The sequence below is a fragment of the Setaria viridis genome, chromosome 9 (genome assembly GCF_005286985.2).
Source record: "Setaria viridis chromosome 9, Setaria_viridis_v4.0, whole genome shotgun sequence".
Lineage (NCBI taxonomy): Eukaryota > Viridiplantae > Streptophyta > Magnoliopsida > Poales > Poaceae > Setaria > Setaria viridis.
Genome location: NC_048271.2, coordinates 5,787,094 through 5,802,861, shown reverse-complemented (window position 1 = coordinate 5,802,861; position 15,768 = coordinate 5,787,094). Strand labels below are relative to the sequence as shown.

Sequence of the window (15,768 nt, the reverse complement as noted above, 5' to 3'; positions counted from 1 at the left end):
TCGCTGCCGGGCTCGGACGCCGAGCGTAACGTAGCTTTCCCGCCATCATTGCGCCGTAGGCAAGCGCCACTTCTTTGATGATCCGGCTACAGTGATCCCGGATCTTACGCAGAAACAAAATCCAATGAACTGGCCAGCTTTTGAAGAAAAACTGGTCTGGGAGTAGAGTGGTGTGCACATTGTGGTTTGGAAGAAACAGGTAATCATATTATGTTTAGATGCCCCTTATGGAGGTTTGTTAATGGTGTAAAGCAGAGACCAAGGTAGACGTCACTTCATCAATATAAAGATCTACCAGCTCGGTATTTCAGAATTACTAATAGAGGTAGGAATAGAGGTAAGGTTGCTTGCGTGCATTCCTAGAGAGTGATGTACGTGTATATGAGTGTCTACATCCGTATTATATTTCAAAAAAAATTATGGACGACAATTTCAAGTGTGTCCACCCAAATTCAAGTCCTCACGTGTACTTTTTTTTATGAATCGTGTCTTGTAGTGTCTGGGGCACCATCATGCTCATAATGCAAAACACTTGGTGTGCATGGTGGTTAAGGATCAAAGGACATATAACCCATCTATATGTCATTTCATTTCTATATGCCCATATTAATGCCTGAGTTATATACACGCTTTTAAAAAAGTATTAGTATAACACCAATCAACAAAGAAAATCAACAAGGATTTCATAAAGAAAGAATGAGAAGTAGGAAACAAGGAGAAGGAAGTTAGAATTTCAACACCTATTTCTCCAACGGAACATGCGTAATAATTTCTTAACCTTAGGGCTACCAAAAGGAAGTGTCTACCAAAGGGAAATGTTTATCTTCATTTAGTATCAACTGATAATTATCTTCATTTAGTATCAACTGATAAGATAACCGTCATGATTTTCAATTGTAATAAACAGAAATGACATCACCATTATAATTGTAACAAAAGGAAATGCATGGCACTGATGAAACAACTTGCACCAACAAGATCCTGAAAACTAAAGGGGTTTAGCCAAGTTGAGGCTTCTAGAAAGGCTTACCCGCAACGCGAGACTCCTAGCTAGGAACGGGGACATGCGCCCTCATACCCATGAGAACATTCTTTTTTGTCTCGTTATGAACGGTTTTGGCGTTTTGGTTAAAAAAACATATCTATTAATATGTGTTAGACATTAAGAATTTGTTACTGCTGTTTCTTATAACTCTAGCTCGACATATATAACCTGTTCAATTTAAATATGGCTGCAAAAATTTATAGCCTCATCATGCTATACGGCTCGGTTCTCAACTTTAGAAGTGTCGATGGTTAGCAAGGTATTCATGCTATAAAACTATTCGTGGCTATGATTGATTTATGCCTAAAATTACCTTCAAATACAAAAGCCACTGTATTAAATTCTAATAAAGAGTATCATACCCACCTGATCCTCAAATGAATCTAGTGAAGTTATTCCTTCTAATGGAATGCTCTTGGACCAAACAACACAGGCAGAGTGTTCCATAGAGAAAATGGTAGTAATTCATCTCGGACAAAATGAGACATCAGATTCGCGTATAAAAGAGTAGGATTTTCCGCTCCTTATATAACCCTTTGACAACTAACAACTTTTTTTTGAAAAAAAACTTGACCGATAAAAGCACCATCATGAAGATTTCTACTCCATTTGTTCCAAATTGTAGGTTGTTTTGATTTTTCTAGGTTGATAAATATTATTATGCACCTAGACATACGCATAATAATATCTATGAACATAAAAATTACAATTTGGAAGAAGGGAGTAGTAATTAAAAACATTACTTGAGGAGATTGCGAAGTAGGAAGGGTAAATGTGCTGGACGCTTTGTAAATGGTTCACGAGGAAGGCTCGGCTTCGTGGGAATTAACACAGCTGCAGCGGCAGGTTTTGTGACGCTCGATCTCACCGAGCAGCTAGCCCCTTGCATTTTGGCTATCAACCACGAAGTGCAAATCAAGTAAGATCCAGGGTGCCCTGTTTAGCTGCCAGCTGCTGCACGCGCTTGCCGTTTTCTACGGGCCTGAATCCAACCACAGGCTAGCTAGGTGAGAAACCACACATGCCATGGCCAGGAACTGAACCTGCAGAGGGGGACCGCGCGCCGGCGACGGCGACTTGGGGGAGCTCGGACCCGGAGCACGGTACGTGCAGGTGCACCTATCCTAACCAGCACGGGCACATGAACAATCGCAACCCGACGCAGCGCGACCCTACCCTGCACCCCGCCTCACCGCCCGCTCACCCATCCGGGCAAGGGGCAACGCAACGCAAGCGCCAGCGGGCCGCGTCGCGCCACTCCGCTCCCGACGCGCGGCGTCCACACACGTCGCCATGCTGCACGCGCGGACGAAGAGATCGAACTGGGATCCGGCCCCGGAGCGCGCGCGCGCCCACCGCCACCACCACCACGGTCGATGGATGGCTGGAAGAAAGAGAGCGTCGCGGTCGCGGGCGGCGGCGACGACGACGTACGGGCGGCCGACCGCTGACGCGCGAGGGCACGTGAAGAGGCCCGGCCGGCCGGCGGGCGGGCGCGGGAGGGGACACGCCCACGTGCGCCCATCAATGGACCATGACTTGCCCGGGCATGGGCTACTGCCACTTCCCCGGCCACTGCAGCCATTTCCCCTGGACCACACATCATTCAGCGGGAAGAGCCGCCAAGGCGTTCTGGTGGTGCTGGTTCGATGCAGCCGGGGCCCCCAGAGGGTGTCGAGTTCGAAGCTGCTCCTGCTCCTGCTCCGGCCGGCCCAACCGGGCTTTCCCCTTTCGTCCCGTTCCGCCGCGGCGTCGCCTGCGGCCTGCCTGATCCGGGGACCTGGCGGCTGGCGCCATGGATCGCTGCCGCGGCTCACATGGTACGGTAGCAACGGTACCGAACACTGGCATCTCCGCAGTACTAACAACTATCAGACCTACAAGTAGTCGGCAGGCCTCACTCCGATCCCGATCGATCGATCCAACGGTTTGTTGGCCGCCCTGACGTGTGATGGCGTCGAGCGCCCCCCGCGCGCGCGTGACCGGATGTTGTTGACTAGTCCGAGAGGCAGTTCCCGCATTCCACTGAGGATCCTGAGTTCCAATCCTGACTGCCGAGATCAGACCACGAGCAGTTGAAGCTGTTCCCTCCGGAGTTGAGAGCAGTACCCTCTCGATTCGATAGGATCCACTTCACCACTTGCCTTCGCGTTTCGGACTGGTCCACACGGGCCACGCCACAGCTTAAGCTGCGGTTGTTCGGTGGTTCGATCGGCGGATTTGCAAGTGGTTCAGAGTGAGGATCTGGTGACTGGTGAGGAAATGCTGTGCTGCCAAGATGGCATGTGCTTCACGCCCGGTGTACCGAACGGATATATGCTGCCTCCCGCATCGTATCGCAGAAAGTCACTGGAATCCCGTGTCCGGCGATACGGTTCCGATACTTGGGCGCGTTGTGCCGCGCCCACTTGCACGTAGACATGCGTCCTTGCCAAAAACATCGTGGATACTCCATTACTCCATACTTCTCTCTAGATCTTCATGGCAGACAATGCTGTCCCGATCTCGGTGTAGCTTGGACATAATCCTACAAACTGCTCCTACAATCTCTGAGGAATATACCGCTCGATGCACTTGCTCCCATTCTTTTCATTTGTTCTTTGTTTCCTTCCTGGCGTTGGCGTGTTACAGGCTTACAGTGTCAGCATCAACTTGGGCGCATCGATGACCAGAAAATGGCCAGATCAATAGCCCCACGTAGTTGTGTGCACGATCGATCGATGAACAGCGCCCGAACGGTGTTTCCCTGCCGAAACCATGCATGAAAGCCCTGCACTCAGCAGCAGGAGCTTCTGGAACGAGCTGGCTTTGGATTGAATTGACTCACGGTTTCCGATCCACGTATATCATCAGTCAGGAGAGACTGGAATTGAGAGCGACCGGTGAGGAGCACGCGCGCCACGCGCGCCACGCCGCCACCCCACCATCCCCCTGTCGCGTCGCGTGGGGAGGATCTCCGCGGCCGTTCACTGTTGCCGATCTGCCATGCAGTGCAACGGCCCGGCGAGCGGCCGTCGGTCCTGATCCTGACACGAACCGAGGATCCGCGCGCACCTTTTGGTCGGGGTGCGAGTTCGGCGCGCGTAATCTTCATCTGTCCCGGCGGCGGCAGATCCCGGGCTTGGAGGGATGGCGGTTGGCTTGGCTCTGCAGTCTGCACCGGTCTCGGTTCAACGGAAAGGAGACGGGGGGTCGATTCGCAGCTAGTGCGCTGCCGCATCGTGTGATTCAGCGCGAGAGGCAGCAAATGGGAAATGCGACTCGCAGATGCTGAAACGCATGCCGGATTGTGAAGCGCGCGCGCATGCCCATTTCGTGGGGGACAGATCAGATTGATTGGTTTTTCGTGGCATGGTCAGTGAAAGCTCGTGGGTGACAACGTGACAGGTAGCGTGGCAACGGGGTGGGTCGGGCTCGGGTGGAACATCCGCGGACCCATCCCCAAAACCCAATACAAAACCCGCCCCGACCCTGAACCACGGGTCGAGTGAAAATCCTCCCTCGCTCCTGAACCCGTCGGGTCCACGAAACCCGACAATGCATCATCTCAGAATCGCGACTGCCAGTAAACATGCAGCATCACATGATCATGTCTATAACAAAGTGCGGTAGTGAAATACTCCTATAGAACAAGAGCAGATGTAGTAGTATAGCAGACTAGCGAGTGCAGCACTTGCTTCAGCTTGGCATTTCAATAGACAGCTTCACCAATTTGAGGAGCTTGGAATTGGTGCTTAACTTTCAAGTAGTTCCAAAGCTGAGAGATGCCCCTCATGAGTCAGCATGAGATCTGTAGTTGCATCTATTGCATTTTGCCCAAAGTTTCCTCCATCGCACTATTTTCTCTTTGATGTGACTCCACAAACTTGCTGTAATGCTCCCAAAGGAGACTTGGAACACGAGCACGAGCAGTCATCCTAATGCACGGGGATAGAGCTGCCAATTTACCAATCGCAGAAATCACATATTAATTGACATAATAGGATCTGTTTCAAGTTCTGTTCGGGCTCACCTTAGGGACTGGGGAGGATTGTAGGACGAGTGGAGGACGTGTGGATGCCGGGATGGACACCCTCTTCTCGCGCGCGCCCGGCTCCGGTGCTCGCACCGTGGCGGCGGTGCCTCCCGTCGCTGGGCACGCGGCGTGGCGGGTGGAGGCGACGGCATGAGGAGGGCGGCAGTCCTCGTCGGCGTCGTGGATGGCGTGAGGAGGGTGGCGGCAATGTGCCTAGCGTCGGCCGTCCCCGTGCTGCTCGTGGCCGTCAAGCTGCGTGGCGCGAGCGCGTGCTGCGGCGGCAACCTTGAGACGAATGGTGGCTGGGGCTGGTGGCCTAGGAAGTGGTGATGGTCCGGTTTATATACTTAGAGGTTACTTATGTTACGTGGGTTGGGTTACATCTTCGTTGAGCTGGGAATAAACTTCTGACCTCGAACGGGCACTCGCGGGGGAAATTCAAAACTCGCCCCGCCCCCACCCCATTTCGGGTCCTGAACCCGCAGACCCGCGGGGCAAAAATAAACCCACCCCCGTCGGATCCAAAACCCGCAGGTCTCGGGTGTAAACCTGTCCGAGTGCCATCGTAGTGACGGGGAGTCGAACTAGCGCGCCGTGTTGATGACACGTTCGTGCATGCGTACGAGAGTGACGGACGCTTTTTGTCACAAACATAAAGTTTCAGGAGATAGACGTATAACAGATTGATGTGAAATTGAGAGAGTAGCTAGAGTTGAACAAGCTATTATTTTTCTTCTTTTCTTTTTTGAGGACATCTTATTTTTTCTTTCTGAACCGGCGGCGTTGGTTATTGAGACGCATTGAAAAGTTTACAAACATCTGGCCCAGAGCTTACTTGGGCTGGCCCAGGATTTTCTACGGGCTTACGAAATTTGGGCCCATGGAGGAGGAGAGTTGGCTGGGCCATGGCAAGCAAGTTGGGTGGCTGCCACTTGACGCCCTCTTCGGCCCTTCGTTGTGAGAGCCGAACCATCGCCGCACCCACCGCCGGCTCCGCCGCCAAGCCACTCGGTCGGCCGCAGCGGCGCCGGCGTCCAGACAGCGCTTCATCCACGACTAGCGAACTCTCCCGGTAGCCTGATACCGCGCCGAGATTCGACCCCCCTCCCAAGCGCACCACGCCTCGCGATGGCCGCCTCTGCCGCCGCCGCGGGGCGCGCGTGGGACCCGACCGTCTCGCTGCGGCTGGGCCACCCGGCGCTCGTCCTCCTCGAGCGCTGCCGTGGGGCGCGGCCCTTCCGGGCCATCCTCGCGCACCTGCTCCGCCTCGGCCTCGCCTTCGAGACGTTCCCCATGAGCCGGCTTCTCCACTTCGCCACCGTCGCCTCCTCCCCGCGCCTCACGCGCGAGGCCGAGCTTCTCTTCCGGCACTTCACGCCGCGCCCCAACCTCTTCATCTACAACCTCATGATCTCCGCGGCGGCGGCGCGCGACTCCTCCTCCTCCTCGCCGCGCCGGGCGGTGGCTCTCTACAGGTCCATGCTGTCGGCGTCTGTCCATCCCGACGAGCAGACCTTCCTCGCGCTGCTGAGGTCGGTGGAGCGCCTGTCCGCGGGGAGGCAGGTGCACGCCCATGTCGTCGTGAGCGGCTTGCACTCGCGCGTGTACCTGCGGAACTCGCTGATCAAGATGTACCTCGACGCCGGCGATGTGGAGACGGCCGAGCTGATGTTCGGTTCAACGCCGGTGTCGGACACGGTGTCTTTCAACATCATGCTGTCTGGGTATGTGAACGAAGGGTGCACGGCCAAAGCTCTACTGTTTTTCCGTGATACGGCGTCCAAGGGGATTGCTGTGGATCAGTATATGGCTGTTGCTCTGCTCACTTGCTCCGGACGTCTGAAGAATGCATTTCTCGGGAGGTCAGTTCATGGTGTCATCGTTAGGAGGATGGACCCAGGAGATTGGGGATTGATTCTGATGAATGCTCTTTTGGATATGTATGCAAAATGTGGGGAAATGGATGCAGCTATGAGAGTCTTTGGTGAAGCTGACGAGAAGGATGGCATCTCGTGGAATACCATGGTTGCAGGATTCGTGAATGCTGGCAATTTGGACCTTGCCTGCAAATGTTTCTTTGAGGCGCCTTCCAGAGATCGAATATCCTGGAACGCGCTTCTGTCTGGATTCGTGAGATACAAAGATTTCAGTGCAGTGATTAAAATATTTGATGATATGCTTGCCAGTCGAGTAAATCCTGATAAAGTGACTGCTGTTACCTTGATCTCTGCGGCTGCAAGTTCAGGATCTCGTTATGGAAAATGTATCCACAGTTGGGTGGTCAAAGAATTTGGGCATCAGGATGTATTCTTGGCATCTGCTCTTGTAGACATGTATTGCAAATTTGGAAATGTCAAGGTAGCTTATTCTGTGTTTGAGAAGGCCTTGGACAGGGATGTTACCTTGTGGACAGCTATGATCTCTGGGCTTGCTTTCAATGGCCATGGAACCGAAGCACTGGATTTATTTCAGAAGATGCAAGCGGAGGTTGTAACACCTAATAGTGTCACATTGCTTGCTGTTCTCAGTGCATGCAGTCATGCTGGCCTCCTGGATGAAGGATGCAGGATTTTTGATGCTATGAAGCAAAGATACAGTATTGAACCAGGAATAGAACATTTTGGGTGTATGGTTGATCTCCTTGCACGATCAGGTAGGCTGACTGATGCTTTAGCTTTGGCTAGGAGGATGCCAATGAGGCCAAGCCGGTCTATATGGGGTTCCATTTTAAATGCAAGTTTGGCTTGTCAAAATACTGAAGTCGCGGAGATTGCTTCAAAAGAACTTCTTCATCTTGACCCGGCAGAAGAAGGTGGATATGTCTTGCTTTCCAACTTGTATGCGGCTGGAGGTCATTGGGACCACAGTGACAAAGTGAGGCAGAACATGGAAAGAAAAGGAGTGAGAAAATCAGCAGGTGCTAGTAATTTTGGATGTTGATGTTGTTGCTTCAGATGCCAGGTAAGACCACTACTTACAATCCATGTTTTGAAATGCAGGCTTCTTTCGTCTAAGGAATGGATAGAATATTATGCATTTCATGAAAAGTTACTACTATTTCCTCTTGGGGCATGAGGGTCAGAGTTTTTAGTTTAGCGAATAATGTTTTTCTCTTGACAGGTAGAACTAGAGATACGCCTTACAGAAAGTTTATGTTGAACTGAACAGTGTTTATTGCTTTTGTTTTAACTTTTTAGCCAGGAGTTGAAGTGAAAAAATTAGTGCAGTATGCTGGATTGAGAAGAAAACTGCTTCTCTTAGCCATACTCTTTGATGTAAGTTTGAAATATACGAGGATTCTGTTTCCACTTTGGTCATTTATGATCGTTTGAATGAATCTTGCCAAGTTGCCAACATGTTCGTTTCGTACAGGGATTTAAAGGTTTTACCATTCAACAACTACATGTCTGTAAACTCAATCATGTCCAATGATAGTATTGTCACTTAATAATTCCACTTTCAACTTCTGAAATTTGGGAGAATTTTCTATAATGGTCGATGACAGTACAAGTCTGGTCAAATTATGTGATCTGCATGTTGTCTTGTGAAATTTCTGGGTCCTTCATGTTTTTAAGACTAAAATCTTTCGTTAACAATTGAAATTTTGACTTTGCTCTACTTGTATCAGAAGAGCAATTCTCTATGCTTGTGCATTTGTATGAACGTATAGCCCTTCCTCATGTAAGTGGTAGCAAGATTTGCAACTTAAGTGATGTGTATCTGTGTTTTTTTTTTGTGGTCTGGTGCAGTTTCATGGTGTGACCATGGCACCAAGCCATTCCGACAGTGCAGTCATCTGGCAACTATAACCACATTTTATATCTAACTGGTTGAAGGTAGTGATTCGTTGCTCTGTTGGTTTTCTGGAAATAAACACTATGCAATTAATTTCTTTCCACACGATATACTGGAGATTGCACCCACCCATCACTGACTGTAATGTTTTCCTGCTATGTTATTTCGCTGAACTTAAAGATGATGGTCACCAACCTTCCAGATTATCCCGAAATTGTTTTGCAGTTGTTATAATGGCAGATTCATAGAGGTGGCGCTCAAGTGCTCCAATTTTGTGAACAATAATACGTTGTGTTGTGTCACATGAAGGCAAGAGATAAAGGAGCTCGACAAGTCCTGCTACAGTTTGAGGTTTTCGAGTCACCAGTACGTTGACGACGTGACATGGACCGATGAACCAGCATCGTTGATCTGATGCGCTTGTAGCCAATGGCATTGGCACACAATTGAGCCCTGTGCTTGCTGGAGGACTATCACTAGCACTCTGGATGTAACATACAGGCAAATATAAGCGGCCAGCCTTGTTGATCCGATTCAGAGGCAAGAAGGCAGGATATCAAACATACAAGCAGATAAGTGGTCATCTAAGTTATCCACATCTTTGGACGGTGGATGTAATGTCTGGTTGATCCAACCTCTGGAGAAAGTTCATAATGTGGTGCTTTCTGAATTTCCGCATTCCTCTGAAGAAAAGGTAACAATGTGTGGATAGGCCAATCAATTTCTGACCTCAATTCTATAGAAGGAAGGAATTAGGGGTATAGCACACCCGGATTTCCTTTCTCACATTTGATGATGGCATTGATGTTCAGAATAGCCTGGTAGAGTCGGGATACGCGTAGGGATGTAGTGTAGCCACACGGAATTTCATTTATGATTTCACGTCTGATATGTTCCGGTACGAAGGATACGGAAATAAATGCCAAACTTATCGCAAGTCTGATCTATTTGCATCAAACAAGAAGCACCGATATTTTTATTTTTCAGTTACTAGTACAGGCCTATCTCCTTTTTTTTTTTTTGGAAAAGAAGTACAGGCCTATCTCAATTCTCAATTCCTTGTTCACCACTGCATCCGCTGCTGGTCAACGACCCCTGAGGGGCAGTTTGGTAACTACCCCAAAATCCCCCCACGAAAATCCCGCGTCCAGCTCCATCTTCCACAGAGGCCCTCGCGAAATCCCTCCTGGTTCCCGCCTTGCCGCCTCCCTGGCCCGCCGGCCAGCCACGTAATTTCGAAATTTTCGTCGCAGGAGTAACCGCGCAGGGGTCCCCCGCCTTCCTCACGAGCCCACGACCTGAGCTTTTCGAACTTTACAAAATACACCCTCTTCCTTTCTCCAAACCGCACACCTGGCAACGATTCTGAGCAGAAATGCACAAAAGCAACCGTGTGAAAAATACACTGGTACCTCAGGGGCTCAATTATAATTTCCCGTCTATAAGGACCCCCACACCCAGCTCCCACGCGGAGCCGAAAAAAAAATCTCGCTTTCGTTTCGCGTGGCGTGAGGAGGAGTCGGAGGGAAGCCAAAACTCGCGAAAGGTAAGGGCTCCGGCTCCCCCTCCCCGTCTTATCCGAACCCTTCCCCCCCTCGATTCACCGCTCGATTTCCCGAATCGGCGGCGAGATCCGCCCGATCCGCGCCCCGATCTGCTCTGATTCGGCCCCGGCGCCGTCGGATTTGGCTTGTTCGCTGCAGGGACTCGGGTTTCCACTCGGAGCGGAGGAGATGGCCGGGAAGGGAGGCAAGGGGCTGCTCGCGGCCAAGACGACGGCGGCCAAGTCGGCGGAGAAGGACAAGGGGAAGAAGGCACCCGTCTCCCGCTCCTCCCGCGCCGGCCTGCAGGTGACTTGCGGCCTCCCCCTTTCATCGCGTGCTCTGCTTTCCGCTAGCTTTGCTTCGGCGCACCGCGACTGCTAGGGCACGGTCTAGATTTGAACTGCCGCGGGAGCGCGCGTGGCTGTAGCTGCTGGGTATGGGGTTTGTTTGTTCTCGCCCTGGTCGCGCCCGTTAGGTTTAAGGATTAGCGCGGTTAGCAGAGGTGCCTTTGCGTATGGGTTCGGTAAGCTGCAGTGTTGCGAAGGTTGCGCGCGTGCGTTTAGTCATGTCAGATTTTTGAAAGTTTAGGCCTTCTGTCGTTCTGCCAAGTTCTTAGATCTGGAGCAGAGGTTGGTCTGCCTTGCTATCTCATGTGGACTTTCGCACGTTGAGCAATTGTGGGTTCTTGCAGGTTATCCTGTCAGGCATTCTTAGGGTTTTGTTGAAATTCGTGGTGAGGGGGCAGGGTTTGTGATGTGAATCACGTGATACATTTGTGATGATGGCAAGGTGTAAGAGGTTGACATAAGCTTGGGTAGACAAGATTTTGTGCAATATGATTGGTTGTCTGGTTATTTATCTGATGGGAAACTACTGTAGTACATCAAGCCGTCTTTCCCTTCTCCCCGCAGATAAATGGACAATGGTTTTGCCAAAATGAAAATGAAATCATGTACCTGATACATGGACTGTCCCTTCTTTCCTCCAAATTTCCATTTATATGCTACATGTGTGCTTTGTTGTGGTGATTGACCCACCATCTGTATGCTTGTTCTGTTTGTTATTCACATGCTGCTACTGGCCAGACATTTCTCATTGACTTTGTAGCATCAATGGTTAGGTGTATTGATTTCAGTTGTTTGATTCTTTTGTGTTCATGTGATGTGAGAAGACAACTTTGATGTTGACATGGTTTAATCAAGGGGTTGAGCGATTGATGATTGATGCTGCTGCTGTTGTCTTTATATGCAGAGTTTATTGTTTCTATGACATGAGTTTGCTAATTTTACCTTCACATTTTCAGTTCCCTGTTGGCCGTATCCACCGCCAACTGAAGCAGAGGACCCAGGCAAACGGTCGTGTTGGTGCCACTGCAGCAGTCTACTCTGCTGCCATCCTGGAGTACCTGACCGCTGAGGTTCTGGAGCTGGCTGGGAATGCTAGCAAGGACCTGAAGGTGAAGCGTATCACCCCTCGCCACCTTCAGCTGGCCATCAGAGGAGATGAGGAGCTCGACACCCTCATCAAGGGCACCATCGCCGGTGGAGGTGTCATCCCGCACATCCATAAGTCCCTGATCAACAAGTCCTCCAAGGAGTGAGGGGCTAGAGATGATGTGCATCTTAGTTTAAACTGGACTTTTGTGCGCTCCTGTGTTGTAAGTCCTGGTCGTTATGTAGGTCTTAGTTAAGCTGTCAGGTTTAAAGTGATCCTTCCATGTAACGCTTTCCTGGAACTGCTTCCGCTATTTGAACATCGTGTCTGTGTTGTTAACTTCAGGGGTGCAAACCTGGATGCTTATTTAGTTATTTGTGACTGCCTGTTATTTCAGCTCATGTCATGGTGTGCTGTTGTTTTCAAATTATATTTTTATTATTACAATTACATCTGAATGGGCCGTGGGAGATCAGATCCGTGCCGGGTAATATCAGTTGTCTGCCGTTCCCCAGCTGCTTGTTGTGCTGTTCCTCCAGCCGCTTGTTGTAAGGTTGCAGCTCGGTTTTGTTCGTCATTTTGCAAATACTGCTCTGTGATTTGTGAATGCAAATTTACCAGCTATGGCCGTCAGGTTGTTCAGAATGACAAGTTATGTAAAGTTCTGCTGACTGCCATTCCAGTGCTATATACGTCGATCCTTGCATTGCAGTTGCAGCAGTCATCAGTCACCTTTCACCACCTCTGTAGTTGAGCAGTTTCCGAAAGAATTTCAAGAACAGTCAGTACTCTTCATGCACTCCCCTGCACTCCTGGCTCCTGCAGAAAGGAGAAAAGTAAGGCCCGTTTGATTCTTTAGTCCCTCCTAAAATTTCTATCACATTGAATATTTAGATACTAATTAGGAATATTAAATATAGACTAATTACAAAATCAATTGCACAGATGGAGATTAATTTGCGAGACAATCTATTAAGCCTAATAAATCCATCATTAGCACATATTTACTGTAGCATCACATCAACCTCCATCTGTGTAATTAGTTTTATAATTAGCTCATGTTTAGTTCTCCTAATTAGCTTCCGAATATTCGATGTGATATGAACTTTAGTTCGGACTAAAGATTCAAACACCCTCTAATAATCGGTGAAGCGGTTCCTTCCAGTTCCAGTCTTCCAGACATCCCGAAACAGAGATGGTTTATGGTCCGAGCTACCGAATGCAGGCAAGCAGCGATGCTAGGCCATTCTGTCTTCAAGTTAATTCCAAAACTGTTTTTTTTAAAAGTCAATTCTAAAACCAATAACCAAATAAACAGGGTCCCCATATGTTCATCCTGAGAAACTTACTCTGCACTCGCATCCTGGGACAACGTCTCCATCACCGGCATCATCTGGGCATCACAGAGGTATCAAGTATTCAAATTCTCGTCTCACTCTGCAGCTGCAATTCACCTGCTATTCGCAACACCAGATTGACCAGAATACCAGCAAGGCCTTGCGTGGCACAAATCGCAGCATTTTTCCTTTCTCTGTATCTCGACTCCCTCGAGGTGTGGTGTGGTACGTGTTGAGCTGCCGTGACAGTGGTCGCCATCCTGAGTCGGAGGGAGGGAGGGCAAAGCGCCGGAAATGAGTAGGAAAACCACTAGATCGCCATATTTTTCCACAGAACCCACCGTCTAGCCCCAGCGGGGTCATCTTTATTTACTCGCACCTAGGTTTCCAATCGCAGGATGCTTCCACCCTGCTTCCCCTCCTCCCCTGCCGTCCCTATATCTTTTGCTCCTTGCTCCAGCCTACCTCTTCACCTACCTTCTCCCTCCCTCCCTCCCTCCCTCTCTCTCTCCTCCTGGCATTGATATAGTGGTCTTGCTTGTAGCTTGCTGTCAGGGTCTAACGGCTGCATGGAAGGGCTGACGGGCGAGCAGAGGATCGCGTTCCAGGAGGCCTTCTCGCTCTTCGACAAGAACGGCGACGGTTTGTTGCCTCTCCTCTCTGACCATGGCTCTGCTTGATCTTTGGTTTGGTTTGGTGCTTGTTATTGAGATTGTTTCTTTGTTTTCTCTTGCTCCGTTGTAGACTTGCAGCTATTGGGTTCGGAAGCAATGCTAGTGTTCTGCTTTGTGGATAGCCTTGTATGTGTATGATCCCTTGTTCTTCGCAGTTCTTGATTAATGAGATATAATCATGCACTGTGTCGCTGTTGCGTAGGACTTCTATTGCATTCCTAGTAGTTGAAGCCTGGCTTTTTTTCTCCTTACAGAAAAGGGGTAAACTCGTCAATAAAAAGCAAGCAGGTCTAACCTGAATCATCAGTGTTGGCTCAGAGTTTTTTGATGTATCGGTCTCGTGTAATTTTGTGTGGTGTCAATGTCAACTGCGAAGCGATAACGTTCGAGAAAAGCAATAGATGGGCCCTGTATTTTGCGGGGAGATGCTTCCCTGAAAATTCTTTTAGCTGTAGTGACAGCAATGTGCTGTATTACTGATTCTTTTAGCTTATTTTAGCCAAAGAACCTTTCTGCTGGTGACCAAAAACATGTTTGCTACTACCACAGTTTTTTTTTTGAATGGTACTACCACAGTTTTTGATTGTTAGAAGGGTTCTAAATCTTTCCTGTGAGTAATCCACCTGATTCCTTTGGGAAAAGTTGTTGCCAAGTTGCTCAGTGCTACCTAAGTGATTGTCGAGTTCCTCAAGTTTCCCAATCATGTCTTTGGAAACTATATTTTGTGATGGTTGTGGTTCAAGTGGTCATATTGTTGGTCATTGAGCTTTATAATCCGCACATAGTTAAGTAGACAATCATCTCTAGCTTTACATAATAAGTAGCCAATCATGCTCTTACTTTGGGCATCTTAGTCAAAAGTTCTGACCAAGCTTTCCACTTGTCGTTGTCTTGGACTCGTGGTCCTACATGGATTTGCACAGAGACCTGTGTGCAATCGAAGGCTTATTGTTATTGGTTTTAAAGTGGGATGCAACCTTTGCCATGTGTAGGATGCATCACCATGGAAGAACTGGCTGCAGTGACTCGCTCCCTTGGTCTTGATCCTAGCGATCAGGAGCTCAACGACATGATGAGCGAGGTCGATACGGATGGCAATGGGATCATAGATTTCCAGGAGTTCCAGAGCCTCATTGCCAGGAAGATGAAGGTGAAATCTGATTTGCCTCTGATGGATGCTTCGATTTTTCTCAAATTGAAGTTGCCAACATCTAACTGCTGTTGCTTTGGTTGCTGATTGTAGGATGGTGATGGTGATGAAGAGCTGAAGGAAGCATTTGAGGTCCTAGACAAGGACCAGAATGGCTTTATCTCCCCAAACGAGGTATTATTATCTTAGTGCCTTTACAAGTTCAGATCGTTTGGTTCCATTTTGTTTTTTATTCAAGAATACCTTGTTCATGTGAATGCGCGCAGCTGAGGACAGTGATGACCAATCTTGGGGAGAGGATGACCGATGAGGAGGTTGAACAGATGATCAGGGAAGCAGACACTGATGGCGACGGGCAGGTGAACTATGATGAGTTTGTGCTTATGATGAAGAATGCTGAACGGAAGATCTCTGGATAAAGGGGACGTAATGAAATCACTAGTCCTCAGGTTGGATGCTTCTGCTATAAGTTTACTGTAAATTGCAACTGTATGTTCAGTATTATGATTTTAAGTTGTACGAAGTGTTGGATTCCCCTAGTCCTCCATGTGTAACAAGCATAGCTTTCTGCGTAAGGTTGTGATTTGTTTCATTCTAGAGTGTTAGCTACGTGACCTGAAATAGGATTTTAGAATTTCCACAGATATCTAGCAGTTCATATAACAATGTGCACAGGTTCTTGAAGTTATGTTAAGAATCCATATGTTGTCCTTTGCAATCCCTTCCGCTGGCCATTTATTTCCTCTGAACCATGAGTGTTTTCTTCTTCGTTTC

At 48.9% G+C, this 15,768-nt stretch overlaps 3 protein-coding genes across 7 annotated transcripts; all 3 read left to right on the top strand.

The window, feature by feature from the left end:
* Positions 1–6,015: 6,015 nt before the first annotated feature.
* On the top strand, positions 6,016–9,792 carry LOC117840213 (pentatricopeptide repeat-containing protein At3g04750, mitochondrial). Of its 4 annotated transcripts, XR_004636961.2 has the most exons (4): positions 6,016–8,021; positions 8,258–8,335; positions 8,810–8,896; positions 9,081–9,792. XR_004636961.2 is itself a non-coding variant. In XM_034720679.2 (2 exons), the coding sequence occupies exon 1, from the start codon at positions 6,189–6,191 to the stop codon at positions 7,998–8,000; it is 1,812 nt and encodes a 603-aa protein (XP_034576570.1). In that variant the 5' UTR covers positions 6,016–6,188; the 3' UTR covers positions 8,001–8,021; positions 9,081–9,792. The 4 variants fall into 4 exon arrangements, 2 of the variants coding, with proteins under 2 accessions (XP_034576570.1, XP_034576569.1); XR_004636959.2 differs by lacking the exon at positions 8,258–8,335 and having other exon boundaries at positions 6,026–8,021; XM_034720679.2 differs by lacking the exons at positions 8,258–8,335; positions 8,810–8,896.
* A 451-nt stretch (positions 9,793–10,243) lies between these two features.
* On the top strand, positions 10,244–12,234 carry LOC117840216 (probable histone H2A variant 3). Its single transcript, XM_034720684.1, has 3 exons — positions 10,244–10,401; positions 10,559–10,705; positions 11,703–12,234. Exons 2-3 carry the CDS (start codon positions 10,589–10,591, stop codon positions 11,997–11,999), a joined length of 414 nt encoding a protein of 137 aa, XP_034576575.1. The 5' UTR covers positions 10,244–10,401; positions 10,559–10,588; the 3' UTR covers positions 12,000–12,234.
* A 1,261-nt stretch (positions 12,235–13,495) lies between these two features.
* On the top strand, positions 13,496–15,712 carry LOC117840217 (calmodulin-like protein 4). Of its 2 annotated transcripts, XM_034720686.2 has the most exons (5): positions 13,496–13,812; positions 13,915–13,970; positions 14,837–14,994; positions 15,088–15,168; positions 15,261–15,712. In XM_034720686.2, the coding sequence occupies exons 3-5, from the start codon at positions 14,848–14,850 to the stop codon at positions 15,411–15,413; spliced, it is 381 nt and encodes a 126-aa protein (XP_034576577.1). In that variant the 5' UTR covers positions 13,496–13,812; positions 13,915–13,970; positions 14,837–14,847; the 3' UTR covers positions 15,414–15,712. The 2 variants fall into 2 exon arrangements, with proteins under 2 accessions (XP_034576577.1, XP_034576576.1); XM_034720685.2 differs by lacking the exon at positions 13,915–13,970 and having other exon boundaries at positions 13,508–13,812.
* Positions 15,713–15,768: the final 56 nt, after the last annotated feature.

What these genes read in the sequence shown, in the direction of transcription:
- LOC117840216 (XM_034720684.1), top strand. Translation starts at nt 10,589, where the DNA reads ATGGCCGGGAAGGGAGGCAAGGGGCTGCTCGCGGCCAAGACGACGGCG. An exon ending in CCTCCCGCGCCGGCCTGCAG is followed by an intron (nt 10,706 to 11,702) that starts GTGACTTGCGGC and finishes TCACATTTTCAG; the next exon opens with TTCCCTGTTGGCCGTATCCA.
- LOC117840217 (XM_034720685.2), top strand. Translation starts at nt 13,740, where the DNA reads ATGGAAGGGCTGACGGGCGAGCAGAGGATCGCGTTCCAGGAGGCCTTC. An exon ending in CTTCGACAAGAACGGCGACG is followed by an intron (nt 13,813 to 14,836) that starts GTTTGTTGCCTC and finishes TGCCATGTGTAG; the next exon opens with GATGCATCACCATGGAAGAA. An exon ending in TCATTGCCAGGAAGATGAAG is followed by an intron (nt 14,995 to 15,087) that starts GTGAAATCTGAT and finishes TGCTGATTGTAG; the next exon opens with GATGGTGATGGTGATGAAGA.
- LOC117840213 (XM_034720679.2), top strand. Translation starts at nt 6,189, where the DNA reads ATGGCCGCCTCTGCCGCCGCCGCGGGGCGCGCGTGGGACCCGACCGTC.